Source organism: Bubalus kerabau, chromosome 2, assembly GCF_029407905.1.
Source record: "Bubalus kerabau isolate K-KA32 ecotype Philippines breed swamp buffalo chromosome 2, PCC_UOA_SB_1v2, whole genome shotgun sequence".
Taxonomy (NCBI): Eukaryota; Metazoa; Chordata; class Mammalia; order Artiodactyla; family Bovidae; genus Bubalus; species Bubalus kerabau.
Window position 1 is genome coordinate 71,235,158 of NC_073625.1, and position 21,491 is coordinate 71,256,648.

Genomic DNA, 21,491 nt, shown 5'->3' on the forward strand with positions numbered 1-21,491 from the left:
TTGTGGGGTCACTGCTCCTCTCTCCTGGATCCTGGTGTACAGGGATCTGTTTGTGCCCTCCAAGAGTGTATTTCCCAGTCTGTGTCAGTTCTGGCAGCTCTATGGTGGGGTTAATGGCAACCTTCTTCAAGAGGGCTTATGCCATACCCAAGTCTGCTGCACCCAGATCCCCCGTCCCTGTGGCAGTCCACCGCCAACTCTTAACCTCCTCAGGCAACACTCAAACACGGTTCTGTCTCAGTCTCTGTGGGGTTCCTGGGTCCTGGTGCTCACAAGGTTTGTTTTGAGCCCTCTTAAAGTCTCCAGCGGGAATGGGGTTTGATTCTAGATGCAAATTTACCCCTCCTACCATCTTGCTAGGGCTTCTCCTTTGCCCTTGGATGTGGGATATCTCCTCCCAGCCGCTCCAGCATCTACCATCTTACTGGGCTTTCTCTGACCTTGGACATGGGGTATCTCCTCTCGGCCGCTCTTTTATGGTGTTTGTTCTTCTTTAATATTTGCTGACTAGAAAATAACATCCTAGTTAAGTGGCAGTACCAGATGTAAAAATTAGAAGTAGGCATGAAGGCATCCTAATGTAGAAGGACACTAAACTCTTTAACACAGCCTGCTGCTGCTGTTTAGTTGCTAAGTCATGTCCAACACTTTTCTGACCCCATGGACTGTAGCCCTGCAGGCTCCTTTTTCTGTGGGGTTTCCCAGGTAAGAATACTGGAGTAGATTGCCAATTCCTTCTCCAGGGCACCTTCCCAGCCCAGGAATTGAACCTGCGTCTCCTGCTTGGTAGGCAGATTTACCACCGAAGCACCTGATAAGCCATGATGTCTTCATAAAAAATACTTTCTAGCAATTTACATATGTTAATTAACTTCTAGAGCTCCTGAAGACAAAAAAAAAAAAAAAAAAAAAAACGAGTTGAAGTATATAATTAAATTTCCAATTATGGGTAGTTTGAGATATCCATTATGGTGAATTTAACTGTCATTTAAAAACAACCAAAAAATAAGAAAAATTTTCCCAATGATTTTTTAATGTTTAAAGAAATAATACTTAAAAATGATTTTATATGCTACATTTCTTATAGATATTAGAAGTATTACAATCTTAAAATGAAATGATGTCTTGCCCCCTCCTCCCAACACACATGTCCTCATGTAGACACACACACAATCCTCATCTTTGAACATTTCTATAAGCCTGTTTTACTTTTTCTTCTGGATTGCTCTCATATTTCTTTGTGCATATTCTGCAGTTTTATACATTATTTTGACTTCTTATTTTGGAAGATGATGATTTGGCCTACTGATACCTTGTTCCCCAATATCTCACCAGCACTCACCCTCTTTTTGTCCTTTCAGTATATTGACTTCGGAAACATTGATTATATTAATATCAATGACTTAAGTTATAATATTGTAAATAAGGACTGTGAGCTAAGTGTTATGCTGTTATAATAGCATTACTTTTCTAGCCTTATATTCGATCTTCTTTCAATTAACACATTATTGACCATAGACATATTAATGCCAGAGGTGGTAGATGATGCAAAAATCTCCCCTATCAATAATGTGTTTATAATAAGTCCATTTTTCCTTTTACTTGTGTTTACCTATACCTGTCACGAATTCTTGAAACTAAAACAAAAGATTTCTCTAAATTCTATTTAGCTATTAAGTCCACTCTTGTTGCACCCTTTCTGGAGGCCTTAGACTTTCTACTCTGTCCAACCAGGGTGGATGCTATTTAGATCTACCCCAGAAACTTCATTCTGACATTCATCTCCCCTTTCCTCTGCTGCTGGATTCCCTGTTTCCTGCATCCCATATTTGTATTTTTTTCTTACTTAACTCTTGTATTCAGAACAGTATTTTTCTCCAGATTTCTCCTTGACCGAAGCCTACAGCATGTTACAGATCGAACTGTCTCTATTCTATCCAAAACAATGGATACTTTGGCTGGTTATAGAATTCCAGTTTTAAAAAATATTTTTGCTTAGAATATTAAAGTTGTCACTTAACTATCATTTTGTTTCCAGTGTTACTCTTGAGAAGTCTACTGTACTTTTGATTCCTATGTGATCATTTTTCTTTTCTTTTTCTTTCAGCTTTACTCAGTACTTTGTCTTTATCCCATGGTTCTGAAATGTTTCAATACCATGCCTCGGTTTGGCACTTTTTTCTCTTACTAGTTAGACACTTGCTGCTGCCACTGCTAAGTCGCTTCAGTCGTGTCCGACTCTGTGCGACCCCATAAACGGCAGCCCACCAGGCTCCCCCGTCCCTGGGATTCTCCAAGCAAGAACACTGAAGTGGGTTGCCATTTCCTTCTCCAATACATGAAAGTGAAAAGTGAAAGTGAAGTCGCTCAGTCGTGTCCGACTCTTAGTGACCCCATGGACTGCAGCCCACCAGGCTCCTCTGTCCATGGGATTGTCCAGGCAAGAGTACTGGAGTGGGGTGCCATCGCCTTCTCTGAGTTAGACACTTAGTGAGCATCTTATCTAAAAATGCTGCATTCAAACAACTCAGGGAAATACACGGTTCATTTTTTTTTTGTTCTATTTTTCCATCAAGCATAAATTCATTAATTAGATGTTAAATCTCCTAGCTCTTTTTCTGAATTATTTCTTATTTAGAGCATCTTGTTCTTATTTCATGGATTTTTAACTTCTCTTGCATTTCAGGATTTTACTAATATTCTTTTCTGAATAAAATCTTCTCATAATGTACCTTAGGATATATCTATGCTTTATTGATAATGTGTGCCCTTCATTTAAGAATTCAAAACATAAGGTGTTATCGAAATCAATATAATTGCTAAAGATAAAATCTAGTTCTTTTAAATAATATTAACTTACAAACCTTAAAACAACAAAATATTTATTTGTTCACTTATTTAACAAATATCTCTTGAACACCTACTATGTGCCAAGCTCTAAATGTTTAAATAGAGTAGAAAAATGAATAGACAGGTCACCTGCTCCCACCATGACTTTTGTATGAGCAATAACATGAAACATTCCCTCTAAAACATGGTGAGAAAGGCATTTATTTTTTCCCTCTGAGAACATTTACCTGTGTTTGTTTTTGCTTCACAGGATGGTTTCTCTCAGACAAAGAAAATTCTTGGCAAGAAAAGAAATTAGTGCAGCCAGGATTTATTTAATCACAGTCAGGCAGACTGATCGTTATCATCCAGTCTGTTTTGGAAGGGCACAGTAATTCACATTCAATGGCTCTCCTACCCCCTGCCCCTCATACATACCTATTTAAATAACACTAGGACTAGCTTTCTGACTTCCTCCTTTAATGGGCACAACTGGGTGGTGGATCCTCTTGGGTCAGCTGAAGTTGAGATAAGATTTACAAGCAGTGGTTAGGTCTCATGTGCTTTTACTGCATAGCTTTAGTCTTAGAGAACTTGAAGGACCCTACCTATCTAATTACTGTCATAATGCTGCTTTTATAATGTCAAACAGAGCTCATTTTTAAATTGTTAAGGTTGTCCTAGTAATAGCTGTCACAGCACAGCCTTTGCCAATTTTATAGTCCTATTCACTGACTGAATACAGTTGAAAAGAGAAATTCTCTGGGCACTTAATTTCCTTCAATGTAGCGTGTAAGTAAGAAACTTTAGCTATATTATGCAACCACATTTCAGATTTATGATTTGGGGGTTAAATTGAATCTTTGCTTTTTGAATATTATTGACGTAACTACAAGGAGACTTGGTGTTTGATTTTATTACAGTTGCATACAAAGTTGGATTTTTCCACAATGCCAGTTTGTTACTAAATTGACCTGACTACTTGAGAGCTGTACTTTACATAGTACCACAGTGCCAAACAATACTACTGTCTCAAGAGAGATTAACCTTGTAAGCAAGTTATGCAGGTGAATCAAATCCAGTTAATCTAACATAAAAAAAAGTTAATTGCATTGGCAAAGACATTGTCTCTGATCACTCTATGGCTGTATAATTAGGAATCAAGCCATTCAGAGGGACTCTAATCTAATTGATAAGCAGTCAGCAAATAGCCCTTGAGATTTCTCCCCCTATGTTTCAATATGTGATCAGACATAAGGTGATAATATGGAAAAATCATTGACCTTATTCTGACATGTGTTAAATTAGGTTTGCTTGTTAGACAGTAGTTCAAGATTTTTCATGTATATTTATTTTAGTTCAGATCTTCATAGAATACAAATTTCATGGGGTATTAATGAGTATTGAATGAGGTCAGTTATCAACCTGATGTTTCTCTTATCATTTTACTTTCTATTCCTTCTAAATACATTTATTTGCAAATGATTTTGACACAAAACTCCAAGATAACTCCTTGTAGTTTTTGTAATGTGTGTCTGAAAGAGCTATGACTTTGTGTTGGGCATATGATAACAGTAGAACTTGCAAAGGCAAAGCATTTAAAATACATTTCTACCTGTACAACTTCTTTAGTCTTTAATATTCGTGTTTGAGTCTTAAATTTTCTAGAAATAAAGCCTAGTTAAGGAAACTGAAAACAGTTCTTTCCATTTAAATAAATGGTAAGCAAAACTACAGTTTTTAACATGCTGTTCTTTGTAGGCAGTTAAAATTACAAAATAAAAGTGAACTTAGTATAAAGAGCAGAAAACAATTGATACAACAAATAACACAATTTAGAGATAATTGTCACAAAAGGTACTATCGAAATTCTCAGAACAGTCTTTTTTTAAAGTTGTGACCAAATTCCAACGAATTGGTAAATTTCAATGTTCCTTTGTTGTAAGGCACACCCTCAATATACTCAGGTATAAACCTTTTCTAACGTGCCATGTATATGCAGATGACATTCTTCTGGGTTATTCTTTGTGTTAATGGGCACAATAAAGGACAGAAACAGTACGGACCTAACAGAAGCAGAAGATATTAAGAAAAGGTGGCAGGGATACATAGAAGAACGATGCAGAACAATATCTTAATGATCTAGATAACCACAATGGTGTGATCACTCACCTAGAGCCAGACATCCTGGAATCTGAAGTTAGATGGGCCTTAGGAAGCATCATTACAAACAAAACTAGTGGAGGTGATGGAATTCCAGCTGAGCTATTTGAAGTCCTAAAAGGTGGTGCTGTTTAAGTGCTCGCTCAATATACCAGCAAATTTGGAAAAGTCATCAGTGGCCACAGGACTGGAAAAGGTCAGTTTTCATTCCAATCCCAAATAAAGACAATGCCAAAGAATGTTCAAGCTACTGCACAATTGCATTCATCTCACATGCTAGCAAAGTAATGCTCAAAATTCTCCAAGCCAGGTCTCAACAGTATGTGAACCAAGAACTTCCAGATGTTCAAGCTGGATTTAGAAAATACAGAGGAACCAGAGATCAAATTGCCAAAATCTGTTGGATCCTGGAAAAATCAAGAGAGTTCCAGAAAACATCTACCTCTGCTTTATTGACTAAGCCAAAGCCTTTGACTGTGTGGATCACAACAAACTCTGGAAAATTCTTAAAGACATGGTAATACTGGGTCACCTTACCTGCCTCCTGAGAAATCTGTATGCAGGTCAAGAAGCAATAGTTAGAACTGGACATGGAACAACAGACTGGTTCCAAACAGGGAAAGGAGTACGTCAAGGCTGTGTATTGTCATCCTGCTTATTTAACTTTTGTGACAATATGTCATGCAAAATGCCAGGCTGGATGAAGTACAAGCTGGAATCAAGATTGCTGGGAGAAATATCAATAACCTCAGATATGCAGATGACACCACCCTTATGGCAGAAAGTAAAGAGGAACTAAAGAGCCTCCTGATGAAAGTGAAAGAACAGAGTGAAAAAGTTGGCTTAAAACTCAACATTCAGAAAACTAAGATCATGGCATCTGGTCACATGACTCCATGGAAAATAAATGGGGAAACAATGGAAACAGCGACAGACTTTATTTTGGGGGGCTCCAAAATCACTGCAGATGGTAACTGCCGCCATGAAATTAAAAGACACTTGCTTCTTGGAAGAAAAGCTCTGACAAACCTAGTGTTAAAAAGCAGAGACATTACTTAGCTGACAAAGGTCCATATAGTCAAAGCTATTGTTTTTCCATTAGTCATGTATGGATGTGAGAGTTGGGCTATAAAGAAAGCTGAATGCTGAAGAATTGATGCTTTTGAACTGTTGTGTTGGAGAAGACTCTTGAGAGTTCCTTGGACAGCAAGGAGATCCAACCAGTCCATCCTAAAGGAAATCAGTCCTGAATATTCATTGGAAGGACTGATGCTGAAGCTGAAATTCCAATACATTGGCCACCTGATGTGAAGAACTGACTCATTAGAAAAGACCCTGATGCTGAGAAAGATTGTAGGCTGGAGGAGAAGGGGATGACACAGGATGAGAAGGTTGGATGGCATCACCGACTCAATGGACACGAGTTTGAACAAGCTCCAGGAGTTGGTGATGGACCGGGAGGCCTGATGTGCTGCAGTCCATGGGGTCGCAAAGAGTCGGCCACGAGTGAGTGACTGAATTGAACTGAATTGATTGCTGATTCTTTGCATTGCCCCCCCCCTTTTTTTAATGAATTGAATTGCATTTCCCACTATAAACAATGCTAGACTTCCAAAAATTCTATGCTAAATGCTGTTCTTTGGTTATCTAGTTGCTAGGCAACTAAACTCTACTTGAGGGCAGAAAAGAATTACGTTCATTGCAAAGTTCGCCACCCCTTCTGAGTTCATCAGAACATCAGCAGGAAATCCCCTTTCTTCCTTCTTGAAATTATAAATCATGTGCTTCCATGTATCTCCATACAAAACAGTGGGACTTACAACAAGTATGGTAACCAAAAAAGTCCTCAAGGACCTTAATGGTATACCCTGAACAAAGAGACAAGTTTATTTTTGTGACAAGTTTAATGTAAAGTTTGTTGTTTGAATTGATTATACTCACATGTTGCAGTTTCATGACTGCTGCTACTGCTGCTGCTAAGTCGCTTCAGTCGTGTCCGACTCTGTGTGACCCCTTAGACGGCAGCCCATGAGGCTCCCCCGTCCCTGGGATTCTCCAGGCAAGAACCCTGGAGTGGGTTGCCATTTCCTTCTCCAGTGCATGAAAGTGAAAAGTGAAAGTGAAGTCGCTCAGTCGTGTCCGACTCTGCGACCCCATAGACAGCAGCCCACCAGGTTCCTCTGTCCATGGGATTTTCCAGGGAGGAGTACTGGAGTGGGGTGCCATTGCCTTCTCCGAATTTCATGACTGGTAGCATGTTAATGGAAGCATATAAAAATTTTGCTGAAAATATCCATGTGTATTTTAATGGAACTAATCTATATATTCTTATGAAATTTATTTTGTAGTCAGCATCATGCCATGAAAATTTTCCATGTTAGAGAGGTAGATAAATAGATAGCATTAATATCTCAACATATGAATTTGCCACAGTTTATACTAAAATCCCCAAATTTGCAATACTGGCAGCATTGCTGCCATGATTTTCTGTGGTTCTTATCTTTTGTCACAGTTATCTATGATCAAAGTTACTGTTCTGTATTATTTGTATTGTGGAATGTCTGCAAGTAATGAGTATTTTGGTTCTTCTCCAAAACTTACACTTTCCTTCTTTTTCTTTTTGATCACTAAAGTCAGCGTGTCCTTTTTGTTACAGATTGTAATAGGCGTGACTTTAGTATATTACTTTAAAAAAGTAATTTTTGCATTTATTTTCTGATATAATGTCTTCATCATTCATGAGAAGTTTCTTATGATTCCTTCTTTATTTAGAAGTTTTAATCCAACAGGTTCTCTATGTCTATACATGTGAGCATATTTATTTTCTCTATAAATAGTATATGTTTACCATATTAATTAAGAATGCATTTGACTTCAAGCAACAGAAGGCTAACAATGGCTTAAGTGTTGAGGGGTCCATTTTTCCCTCATCTTTCACATCTTTCTTCACATCTCACCATTTCTGAGATAAAAAGATCTAAACATTCATGGATCCATACCTTACCTGCCATTTTGTTGCATTGTGCTAAATGGATATTTGAGAATCTTCCTAAACTTTTCCTTCCACATCTGATTGATCACCCATTTCTGGTATCTCTTCATTCTATGCCTTTTCCACATCCCTTGAACCACTGTGTCAGTTCTAAACTGAAATAATTTATTACAATAAATATTTTAACCTTCACTGTTTTGTATTCTCTTCTAATTCATCTCCCACAGATCTGTCAACATGATCCTTTTCACATGGTTATTAGAAATGATGCTTCCTTACTTTAAATGTTTCAACATCTCTCTATTGCCTAAAGTGCAGAACTCACATTCTTTGACATGGCATACAAGGCCTGTCAGAGTCTTGCCATTTACCAACTAAGTAACTTCATCTCTCTCCACTTTTCTGTTGCAACCAAGCTGCTGGCTCTTCACCAGCTACCACACTCAAAGTCTGGCATAGGGGAAGTTGCATTAACACACACTGAATGAAGGGTGAATGAAGGAAAGACCTCTCTTAGTTTGCTCATCATATGCCAAGTTTTAGGACAACTCCCCCTTTAAAATCGGAAGGAGCCAGGAGGAAATTAATGATTTCTCAATCATTAGTGATATCTACAGTACCCTGGCTCTCCTTTAATATTGGGTTGTTACAGCTTTTAAATGAACTGACTGAATATCCCTAAGTGATAGTGAAAAAAAAGTCAATCCTACTTTCTATGCCAACTCTTTTTTTTTTCTATTAATATTCCACTTTCAAAAGAAGATACTGATCCTATTGCCTATTATATACTGCCAAAACAATAGCTATTGTTTTTGACAATATTGTTTTAACAATATTGTTTTTAATATTGTTAATAACAATATTAACTATGCCAGAACTAAAATACTTGACTGGTGCATATAGTGGTCAGTCGTCTAAGGATAACACTAAGTAATTCTATCCAACTTGCAGATTTCTTCTGCTGTCAGCAGGGCACACTTACAGTTAATTGATTCTGACCACCTAAAATCTTTTGAAGCAAACTTTCCCCCAAGTGTTTTAGATTATTTCTAAATCCTGCATTTAAAAGCGCTTCATGATAAAGTCCCATGAGCCTTGTTTTATGTCTTGGGAATTTGGGACCCCAGTGTACAAATACTTGAGTATGTGCAGGTCTGTGTTTAAAGAAATTGATCACTACTGTCTACTTCACTGTGGCGGGGTGAAGTTGTCTTCCTTTTGAATACCAATAATGGTTGACTTTATTGCAATAAAATATCCTTTTGTAGTTTACACATTTGTTTTATAAATATGGGTCTAAATTTAGTCAATAAAATCATATACATCCAGTCTATACTCAACATATGTTATTTGATGTGTTGTATTTTTCTTTAAGATTTCTTGCTGAATATGTTTCAATTTTTATCCCACTGTATTCACATTTTTAAATTGGGTTTGAAACTAAAGTTCTAAGACACTAAATATGGCCATATGGTCAGACAAATTGTGTCCACTCCCTATGGATTTCACTTTTCTTTTACTTGACCTCTTTTTCTACTTCAATAAGTAGCTGTATTATATTTGCCTATGAATGAGAGACCTGGGCCAGTAAAAAATTAAATGGTAATTTTCTCTGTATCAGGTTATTTTAAAAAACAAAGGAAACTAGACAAAGTATTGACATATTTTTAGATACATAAATCTACATTTTGTTTTATACTTCTCTTCAGTAGTGATATTCTTATAGATAGGGATTTATTTTTGTCCATGCTTTATTTAGATGAGTGCTAGAATCCAAATTAACAGTGCTAGGTACAGATTAACAGCAAAAGACTGAAGAACAGAAACAGTAAATCAGATTAGAGAAATAAGCAAGCATATATTACGTTTTTAAAAATGGACAAATATCTGGAGCATGTAGGAGAAAAATTAGAAGTAGCCTTAGAAAATTATGTATGACAGTAAATAGTTTACAATAATTACTAATGATATTGGTTTTTTATTTAAGAAAAATTAGTTTGACAGATTTTTTTTCAGACATACAAAAAAACCAAGTAGACAGTTTTCCACATATGAAGTGAAAACATTCGTGGAAGTGTTAAGTGTTGTAAGTGTGAAGTTGCTTAGTTGTGTCCAACTCTGAGACCCCGTGGACTCTAGCCTACCAGGCTCCTCCAACCATGGGATTCTTCAGGCAAAAGTACTAGAGTGGGTTGCCATTTCCTTATCCCGGGGATCTTCCTGGCCCAGGGATCGAACCCAGGTCTCCTATATTGCAGGTGGACGCTTTACCCTCTGAGCCACCAGGGAAGCCCATGGAAGTATTAGGTCCTTATCAAATGGATGACCTTAGTAAAAAAATTTAGGAAATATATGCTTATGTTGAGAACACAACTCTTTTGTTTTCTCTAACATTGTTGATGGAATATTAATATTTGTTTGCTTTTTATATTTCCACTGGTTTCAACTTTCAGTTTTCCCACTCTGAGCCATTGTAATAGATGAAAATAATCTTTTTCATCTCTTTTCTTTTTTTCTGTGGGATTCAATGTTCAGATTTTTATGACAAGACCCACATGATTTAGCTCAGAAATTCACAGAAGAATCAATTTTATTTTCCAGCCGATAGTATGGATTTATATACAAACCGTAGCTATTTATGTGTTCCAGAATATTTCATTTTATACAGTTACGTTAATAGGTTCCATGAAGCCTTATCAAGACAGTTGGGCTATAAGATTAGGTACTTATGTGCCAAAAATAAACCACATGTTTTTTATGCTTTTTTCATAATGCACTTAAAATATGGACAACATTCATTTCATTTTACTTTTTTTTTTCTTCCCTAAGAACGACCCACATTTCTCAGGAGGCCAATTAACCAAGTGGTACTGGAGGAAGAAGCTGTAGAGTTCCGTTGTCAGGTCCAGGGAGATCCTCAGCCAACTGTGCGGTGGAAAAAGGATGATGCAGACTTGCCGAGAGGAAGGTAAGAATGTCGTTATGTATGGAAAATTGTTAGATGACCATTGAATAATTAGAAAGAAAAAGACAGCATTAGTTGTACCACCAAACACTCTTATATTTTGGTGTATTATTTTCACACATGACTTTTACATTTGCAAGCCAAGTATCTGCTCTTTTATATACTGAAGTCATCTAGGCTTTTGATGTTACTCTTTCATTGAATTTTCACAAAAATGCCTGACCCTTCACTCCATCCGCTATCCCCAACTATCAAGGATTCCTGAAGAACTCTCTCTCTCGTGGCCCTATCCAGGTCTCCCATTATATCCCTGCTGAATTCCTAACGACCCGCCCACCCCAACTATATCCTTCAACTACTGCTCTGTTGCCGAAGCTACAGAAAGCTGCTGGGTATAGTGGATTGTAGGGTCTGTGATAAGACAGACATCTCATTCAATACAAGAATGAAAAGGCATATCACTAGGTACAGAGGGAATTTTCATTTAAGGACGCCCTGTCACTTTCTTATTTGTCATCTCTTCAAGGAGAACTCTTCCAACTCTTTTCTGTTCTTTTTATCACAAAACCCAGTCTCTTCGTCTCTCGATGATAAGCCCAGAAATGTTTGTAATCTTTTCTGAAGATAATATAAAACATTTTTGTAGTCTAAATTCTCCCAGGACCTTGCCTTTTATGATCAAATAAATCAGCCAAGTTTTTTAATTCTTATGTAACAAGTGAGTTTAGCCATAAATTTGTTTGGCCTTCTTCCTAGTCCTGTCTTCTGAAACTACAGGCATCACACCTACTACAATCATGATCTGCAAAACATTTCATATCCTGCTTTTTTGCTAATTTTCTTTCCTAAAAAAAGAAATTAGGTTTCATTCAACTGTCTGAGTATAAACACTTTCACAGAAAAGAAATTGCCTTTTTTTTGTGCTTTCACTGGCACTGCTATTGTTTCTTTCCTGAATGTATACATTCATTTTAAAATCTCAATTTTATATATCCCTAGGTCTATGACATTCTACTTTCTAAAATCACATCATCAACAGCACTGACTTGAAATGGACCAAACATTTTAAATAGTGAGAGGTTCCTTTGCAATCTACTATAGGAATGAGACAATTGAAAATTTTAATTTGCTTAGCTTTCAGCATAAATAGTAGAGAAATAGACTCTATGTTTCATTTTTCATTTTGCTGTCAGATATCTTCCTGACACTAGGCCTTCCCTGGTGGCTCAGGTGGTAAAGAATCTGCCTGCAATGTGGGAGACCTGGGTTTGATCCCTGGGTAGGGAAGATCGCCTGGAGAGGGTGCGGCAATCCACTCCAGTATTCTTGCCTGGAGAATCCCATGGACAGAGGAGCCTGGTGAGCTACAGTCCATGGGATTGGACACGACTGAGCGACTAAGCAGAGCACAGTCAGATATCTAGTTTTAAAGGGATGCTGCTAGGAGAGGTTTGTTGCACGTGAAGCTCCTCAAACTTTCCCATTGGAGAAGCCTGTTGAAAAGCAAGTAGAGGTGATTGATGAATTTGAGTTGCTGGAGTCCATTTTCTACAGATACTCTAACTTTCCACAAATTTGACGGTACTTTGTGTATAATTTTAAAATGTTGATGTAAGACTAAGAGATTAATAATATTGTAAAATGAGCATAAACAAAGATTAATTTTCAATTACTAGAAATAAAGAGCTTGTCCATACAAAATCTCTCATTTAGGGATAATTTTGGATTCACAGAGAAAATTCAAAGAGATAGTTCAGAAAATCCCCATATGGTTATCTTAAACAACTGTGAAAGATGTGTAACTCATAATAGACAAATGCAGATACATGATAATGAGAGTGATACATGATTTTGATTTCACCAGCCTTCCTTTTCCTCCAGGATCCTATCTGGGGTACTTTGGTTGGATGTTATAGGATATTGTCTTAAGTTGTCACGTTTTCCCAGTCTCCTCTGTTGTATGACAGGTTCTCAGTCTCTTCTTGTTTTATGACCTTAAGCTGTTCTGGCCAGGTGTCCTAAGAATGTTTCCAAACCTGGATGTGTCAAGTGTTTTCTCATAATTAGACTGGCTTTCTGGGACTTTAGGAAGAAAGCTACAAAGATTGCTACTTTTGTCATATGATTACCAAGGTTTACATAATATTCACATTACATCCCTGGTGATCTTGATATTTTTAATCATTAAATAGGATCCTATAGACAAAAGTTGAAAAAATAGAAAGTTGTAAGGGTGTATTACATTTTAATGGGTCTATATGTTTGAATTCAGTGAAAATATAGCTTAAGCCCAGTTTGATTTATTCCCAGATTGCTCTAGGTGTTAGGTCGTAAACCTGACAACTGTATTTGCCACAATATTCTCCAAATCTGGCCCTATTCATTTGTTTCAGAGCTCAAAATGATACATGTAAATCAAATAACAGCATTAAAGCTGCATTTCATGAACATCTGATATAAAAACCTCTAAAGGCAAAGTTGAAATTTTTGAAATGATACCTCTACTAACTTCCCTTGAAACAGTTTGTAGGTTTGTACTCTATATTCTTCTATTACTGGCATGAGATGACTACAGTCCTTTGTGTGACCAGCTAAATATTTTTAAAGTATTAGGCAAATGGAAATGCTGTGTAAGCTTTAAAATTGTATGTTAGAAAGGCTTAAAGCAAGGATCAGTGCAATGTAGAAATTGAGGTCAGTATTTTTATCATGATAGAAGCCGTGTAATTTTTCTTGAAATCTCAATCTTTAAATGGTATTTCAAAGAAGCTTATTCATTCTTAGCTTTGTATGCATTAGCATAAGCTTCACTTTTGCTTAATGAGGGGGAAGGAGACCTCTTTACTTGGTGACAAATAACAGTAATGACTTTTAACCACCCATAACCTAAATCAACAACATTGATTCTATTACATTATTTAGGTCTCAGACTAGGGAGATGGCCATTGTTCTTGTGTAAGCAATTGTGTGGAGTGGTGTGGAGGATGACATTTCTTTGGCTTAACATTTAATGTAATTTGAATGAGGTTTATGTAGTAGTTCATGCTTAAAACATTTATAGTAAAGCTTTGTAGGGCAGCTGCATAGCCTGTAATTACTATGTAAGTAATATGTGACTATTTTTCTTTTGGAGACAAGAAAAGCTTTTCAGTTCAAGTTTAAATTTATGAAATGCTATAATAGCTATTTAAACTTTCAACACAGACAAAGATATCTGTACCAACCTTTCAGTAACCAGAGATGAATTAACAGAGTAGTTTTTTTTCTTTGCTGTGAAAATAAAGTAGTACCCGTGTACCTCTTTCTTTGATTTAGCCCTAAATTTCTGACCTTTCTCAGTAACTATCATTAATGAAATTACAGTTTACCATTGATGAGTTATACTAAAGACAATTTTTGCTTTAATATTTCAGTGAGGTTGGTTAATAGTAATCCCCATGTATAACAATAACCTTGATACCCAACCAGGGAAAAGTTATTTATCTGGACATTTTCCATATGACAAAAAGACAGTTGGAAGGACCCTTCATTTTATGTAAGTAGTGAAAAGTGTCAAAGCATTTGTTGCTCAGTCACATTTGATTCTTTGGGACCCATGGACTATAGCCCACCAGCCTCATCTGTCAATGGAATTCTCCAGGTAAGAATACTGGAGTGGGTAGCCATTCCTTTCTCCAGGGATTCTTCCCAACCGAAGGATCAAACCCAGCTCTCCTGCATTGCAGGAGGATTCTTTACTGTCTGAGGATTCTTTACTGTCTTTACTGTCTAAGCAATTAAAATGTTAATTGCTTGTGTTATCTCTGTGCTCAATGTACAGTGAGGCCAAACAAACCAAAACACGAGAGATAGGACCAGAGAAAGTTTTTCTTCAGGGCCTTGCAAGGCTCATGCCTTAAAAAGCCTGGACCTCCTGCAGGGGTTTCTGCAAAGCACTTTTAAAATCCAGGTGAAGAAGGGTAGTTATCATCTTCCATTTGGTGGCAAATGGAAGTTATCATCTTCCATCTGTAAAACAACTCATGAAATGTGCATTACTTGGTACTTACCTTGGTACTTCAGAGAGGAACTAAAGTATAGGATATGGAAGAAGATATCCCTGGAAAGCACTACAGGGTCCTGTTCAGCCACACTTGCAGAAACATCCTAAGACTACTGTTTTCACAGTTGAAAGTTTCAGGAAGAAAAAGGAGGTCATTGCCTTTTTTGTGATTGTGCTGAGTATCAATATCTTTTTCTCCAGAGACTCTCAATATATATGTGCTCAACTAAGCTGACACCAGCTCAATTTATTAGGCACAAGAATTCTACACACCACTGTGAAAATAAAGTGGGTAGGGAGAACAGAATGAGGAAATAAACAGAAAGATGTTCTGTAGTTCATAATGAGTATGTGTTTTAAAAGCACAGTTTTTTTCCAAAGTGTAATTTAGATTGTAGAAGAAATACTTTAAGTTTTGCCTATGTTGTTAAGTTCCTATTGTATTTATAATGCCCACTGATGGTCTGTAAAAAGCAAGTCACTTTAAAGCAAAGTAAGTATACAATTCTGATTTTTTTTTATTTTATGTTAATCAAACTGAGTGATGTAGCAAAGTATTCACATACTGAAACATTAATGAAAGTTAAAACCGAGGTAGTTCTAGTGTATTTCTTGGGTGCTGCATCTTTTTCTTCCAGGCAAACCTGGAGCTTTTTGCTAATTAGTACTCTTGGTGATCAGATTCCTTCAATACATCTTTTCACAAAGTGTTTCTTGTGATAGAAATTGCCCATATTGGGGAATGTTCCATTTTCTGTCATGGTCCATCATAGCATAGGAATAGTGTATGTTTTGTAATGTAAAAAATATACATATGCTGAAGCTTTATCAGAAATAGCATGTATTAATATAAAAGAAACATAATGCTATATATTCACAACCAAAGACATAACAATAAAATTGATATATACCAAGAGTTTAATATTTATGAAGAGAATAAAAATGCCTCTTCACTGAATTTGGGTAAGAAGTAGTTTGATTAATTAACTAAGTTTTCTTATCTAGGCTTGTCATTAGAGCTTATATTTCAGATAATTATTAAGCAAGCTTTTAAAGAATGGTAAACAGGATATTTAACATCTTGCATCAGTCATATATCAGTATATCACCACTAGTTAGTTCCAAGATATTTTAATTCATTTTTATTTACTTTCGACAGTAACTCTAGAGTGACACTAACTTCCTCAATAAGGATCTAGAGTAGAGAAAGGAATGTTCATAGTATCAATTATTTTTGTCACATTAAAAAAATGTCATTTGCTTTCTTATGTATGCCTGAGAATTCTAAATGCAGTTGATGACTTGCCTATAGTGGTTATAATTCATGAATATCTCATAAAAATAGAAAAAGGACTAGAGAAAAAAGAGTTTAAAGATATATAATGCAAAATTCTATGTTTTCCTGAACCCACTGACAAATTCCTTTCTCTAAAGTGCGTGTCTATTTTAAGAGAGACTTTGAGTTCTTAGTTCCATGAAATGTGAGATTCACATAAATACATAATTCCTTAAGAAAAGGAACTGCATAGAACCACTTATAATTCCCCTTTTGTGGCATTTTTACAGTCAGTGGCTCCTTTCGCTTAGCCCTGGAGAATGTTCTTATATTAATTGTTTGGAAGCTCCATTGTTTAGAGCATGTGCTTCTGGGATGCAGAGATGCTGAACAGGTGCTAAGCTACCCTGCTGAGGAGATCAGCCTTCTTCACATACACTGTGTGTTTCAAGGACATGTGGTAATTTGGGCTAATGATAAATAACCATGCTGATTAGGCTGGCTGGTCAAGATTGGTCAATTAAAGTAGTTCTCAAAAAGAAAAAGGACAAAAAGTACTGAAAGCAAGAGAAAAGCAATGTTAATAAATATTGTTCGTAGCTTTTGTTAAAAAAAAAAAGACTAATCCCTGAGATTCAGAAATACAAGGAAAAGTGTAAATGAGAATTCTATGATTTTTCATCTATACAGATGCCTTTACCATTTCTGCTTGGGAAAAAAAGAAGAATTAGAACTGTCTGGACCATTATTGTGGGATCTTTTAATACAGCTACCAGTAACATAAAGAATATTTAGGTCATTGTCAGGGATGTTGGATTTTAGCCTTGTTCTGACACTGTTTGATCATTTATCCCTTCAGTTATACTCACATGTTCTGGAACTGATGTTCAACAGATTTCTCTACCACTAACTAGGAGTGTGACCTTGAAGAAGCTATTTAAACTCTTTGTGTTTTATATCCTAGAGATATAGATGAGCAATGTAATGGGACTAATGATTGACCTATGCTTTGACTCATTTGTACAGGGTGAATAATTATGCTATCCATTCTACCTCAAAGGGTTATTAAAATGACATAACTAATTCAGAGTACTGGAAACATTGTAAAGTGGGTTCATGTAACAGGTATCTCCGTTTTAGAAATCCAACTGATTGATGGTGTTTATTAGTTATGTAGATGACTACAAAGAAAATATAGTTAATTTTAAAAAATAATACATAAAATGATTTCATAGAATAATTACACATTCTCCACTCTCTCGCTGATTGATTTCCATAGAAACACATAAAATATTATTGATTTAAGATATATCACATTTGCTTTTAAATTGTGTAGATTTATTTATAACTTTTACCATCCAGTTTGCCAAGCTTACATGTTGCCACCCTTTCTCTACCTTTGGGAGACTATACATGGTTCAGATATTATATTCTAGCCCCAGTGCAGTTAGACATCTGATGCAAATTTCTCACATTACCTGGTACCATTTGTCTGCTAATAATAAGGAAACCACCATTGTTTACAATCTTTGTAAGAAGATTATGTAATGCTAAAAGCAAGACTTACTATTTGCCATACATTCTTCTAAATGATTTTTGTATATATTAATTTCATTATTTGAAACAATATTGTCCCAACATAATAATACTCCCATTTGAGGGATGTGGCATAAGAAGTTAAAGTTGTTTCCAAAGACACACATTAATATGTGTGTGTCTTGACTTGACAGCCCTTGACTTAGAATCTCTCCAACATGAAACCTGTATTTTAAACTAATGAGCTCTAATTATGTGATTATGAATTGTTTATGGAATTCAGCTGCTTACAAATTTTACATTCTAGATAAAATCTTAGGTAATTGGTTAGAATCACTGTATTATGAATGACTTTATAGGAATGCTATATAGCATTACTGTTGATGGTAGTTTTTAGACCAGTTTCATAACCCACATGTAAAATGTCCTGGTGCTTTGAAAATCTAAACTTGGACCAAGCCAAGGTTTCCTCCTTGGAAGCTGAAAATACAGATTTTACTAATAAATAGAATTAATTAGCAATTTTCAAAGGGATGCGAACATGGTACCTTTTTCTGTGTTTTCATCAAATAGGTGCTAATATTTGCTGTTAACACAAAACTAATTGCCACCTATAGGGTGGGGAGTGCAAGTTGTCTCATCCTGTGACCACAGTAGCCCATCTGTTGTGAATTTCTGCTCAAGGACAATGCAGGAACTGGCATGCAATTTGGGTTCTGGCCAGTGGTCAGCTAACAAGCTGGGGCATCCTTGGAAGAAGAAATGCCTTGAAGTCAGAGATGCTCTGCTGTCCATTAACTGGCAGCTCCTGTGATGTGTGAGGGCAGAGCCAAGACCGGGTGCCAGTGTGCAGGGCAAAAGGATCTGCCTGAGTGCCATCTGTCATTGGCATGTGAGTGCTGTCCCACCAGGAGCCACAGCAGGTGTGCTGCTTCCATCACCGTGCGGCATGTTAGAGCATCAGCTAGGCTGAGGTCGGGACCTTAGCCCAAACAGGAGGACACGCCACAGGCTTACCAGGAGGTAGTCATCACATCACGCCGTATCCCAAGGGTGGGTATACTGCACACACTATTCGAGACACTCGTTCTCATCATACCTGGGCTGTTACTTTAATAAAATGTAAAAAGAAAAGAGTTCTATAATTGACTTTATCAATACAGATCCTTGCCTTTAGAAGACAATTTGTGGTTAGAATTACTTAGATGAGTTAATCACTCCATGGGCTTTTCAAATTAAGATATATTTCTGGTTGTTTTTTGCTGCCATTGTTGTTATTCTTAGGAAACTGAATTGTAATGTGGAGCTGTAAGGTAAACTAGAATTTAGGAGATGAGCATTCTTACCTTAGCTCTGTCATAATTCATCAAGTTATTTTAAGCAGTGTATATTATGTGTATGAGTACCACAGTCCACATTTGCAAAATGTGTAGGTTGCCCCTGGATGACCTCTGCAGAACTCATATTCTGAAATGGTCTGACTCCATGAATAGCAACAATGCAAAACAATTTGGAACGTATGCTAATACTTTTATGTAGGAAAAATTCCCTAGATTTGAAATGAATGAGCCTAGAAAAAAAATTAAAATCAATTTTATACCCATTATCAATGATGCCTACTTTTTATGTTTTGCATGTATCTTCTCAGATTTCTATGTATAAATACACTTTTTTTGATCCAAATTTCTTTTTGACCCTGCCTGAATTCTTATCTACATAGTCTATTTAAAAACTTTATTTATATTTGGCAAAACTAATACAATTATGTAAAGTTTAAAAATAAAATAAAATTAAAAAAAAAAAGCCTAGTACTGATTTAAAAGAGTTGTTTTTAATTACATTTTCCTTTCTCATAAATATAATAATAAATTATATTTACTTAGTGTTTATTCTATATCAGGCCTACTTTAGGCATTTTATGTTAATACACTTACCTTCGGGACGTGATATAAATATTGTTATTCTCCCAATATTGCAAATGAGAAAAATGAGGCCTAATGAGGATCGAGGATTTCTGGCTCTAAAATCTACACTCTTGACCACTACTTTGGGGCACTGGATGGGAACAACTTTTGTCCATTTTCCATTGGGACTGAAGATTAGAAAAATAGAGCTTGGTAAATGCTTGAAGCATTTAGAAGAGTCACTTTCATTAGACTCACACAATATATCTGTGTAGTAAAGTACATAACAAAGATTTTATACTCTTCACTATAACTGGTACTCATAAGCAATAATTTCATTATATCAAATAAATAAATTTATCTTCAAAAAATTTACTGTTTTCTACCACCAATTGAAAGTTATAGCTATCTTTATTCTCACAAGAATATTTTAAATTAATATATCCATGTTCTTCTGAACAATGTATCTAGGGGAAAATTAAGTAACAAGAAGCACATCAGAAGCTAAAGAAAGGCTTGCCGGGTGAATTAAATCGCATGAGTAAAGAATAAATACTAGAACTATGAATTTGTCTTGGGCATGATAATAGAACTCATCTTTGCATTCTTGCTGCTAAGTCACTTCAGTCATGTCTGACTCTGTGCGACCCCATAGACGGCAGCCCACCAGGCTCCCCCATCCCTGGGATTCTCCAGGCAGTAACACTGGAGTGGGTTGCCATTTCCTTCTTCAATGCATGAAAGTGAAAAGTGAAAGTGAAGTCGCTCAGTCGTGTCCGACCCTCAGTGACCCCACGGACTGCAGCCTTCCATGCTCCTCTGTCCATGGGATTATCCAGGCAAGAGTACTGGAGTGGGGTGCCATTGCCTTCTCTGTTGCATTCTTAGGCCACTTTTGAATTTACTAAGAGTATTTTTGAATATTTTCTTGATAATATTTGATTATCAACAGTTTCATGGGCAGTTATGAATTGAAAGGCTGAACTGTGTTCCAGATTTTATATTTCCTACAAACATACATGTTTGTAGGAAAGCATATATAAACACATGTTTATATATATATATATGCATGTGTGCTCAGGTACTTCATTGTGTCCAACTCTTTGCAACCCTATGACTGCAGCCCACCAGGCTCCTCTGTCCATGGGATTCTAAAGATGAGAATACTGGAGTGGGTTGCCATGCTCCAGGAGATCTTCCCAACCCAGGGGTCAAACCTGCATCTCTACATTGCAGGCAGATTCTTTACCTTTGAGCCACCAGGGAATCCCATATATATATATTTTACTTCTTATAATTGTCCCTTTGGGAAGGTTGCTGCTTGACCTAGATATTCAAGTTAACTGGTATGAATTGAAAGAGAAAAGGGAAAAAAAATAATAAATTGAAACCCAGTATTACAGTGACAAGATAAATGAGGATTATGTCTTTGTTAGTGTGTGAAAAAGATACAGCTGCCAAAGATAAGCGATAAAAGAATGCTTCCAAAGCATATAAGAATCTATTCTACCACAAAAGAAGCAATTCCTAGTGAAATCTATTTTAGTTGGTATTTAGTATTAACTCATTGGAGCTTCATCCTAAAAAACCATATTTAGGTAGGGGGAGCTGTGATTGGGACACAGTGAACCTTTCCTAGTAAATTAATGTACTTGAAGTTTCTTCTTAGAGCTGATTGACCAATCATGTAGATCTATGGAATAGCCTTGTGACAAAATCTCAGTGCAGAAATTTTGCTATTCTTATGAGCATAACTGTGCAGAGGTTATTATAATATCTTTAAA

General features: G+C 36.3%; 1 protein-coding gene across 15 annotated transcripts in view; it reads left to right on the plus strand.

The window, feature by feature from the left end:
* Positions 1–21,491, plus strand: part of ROBO2 (roundabout guidance receptor 2) — a 666,758-nt gene that overhangs the window by 483,691 nt on the left and 161,576 nt on the right. For all 15 annotated transcript variants that reach the window (XM_055567819.1, XM_055567812.1, XM_055567814.1 and 12 more), the window contains one exon: positions 10,814–10,952. In XM_055567819.1, coding sequence (XP_055423794.1) covers positions 10,814–10,952 — 139 coding nt within the window. The remainder of the gene's footprint in view (positions 1–10,813; positions 10,953–21,491) is intronic.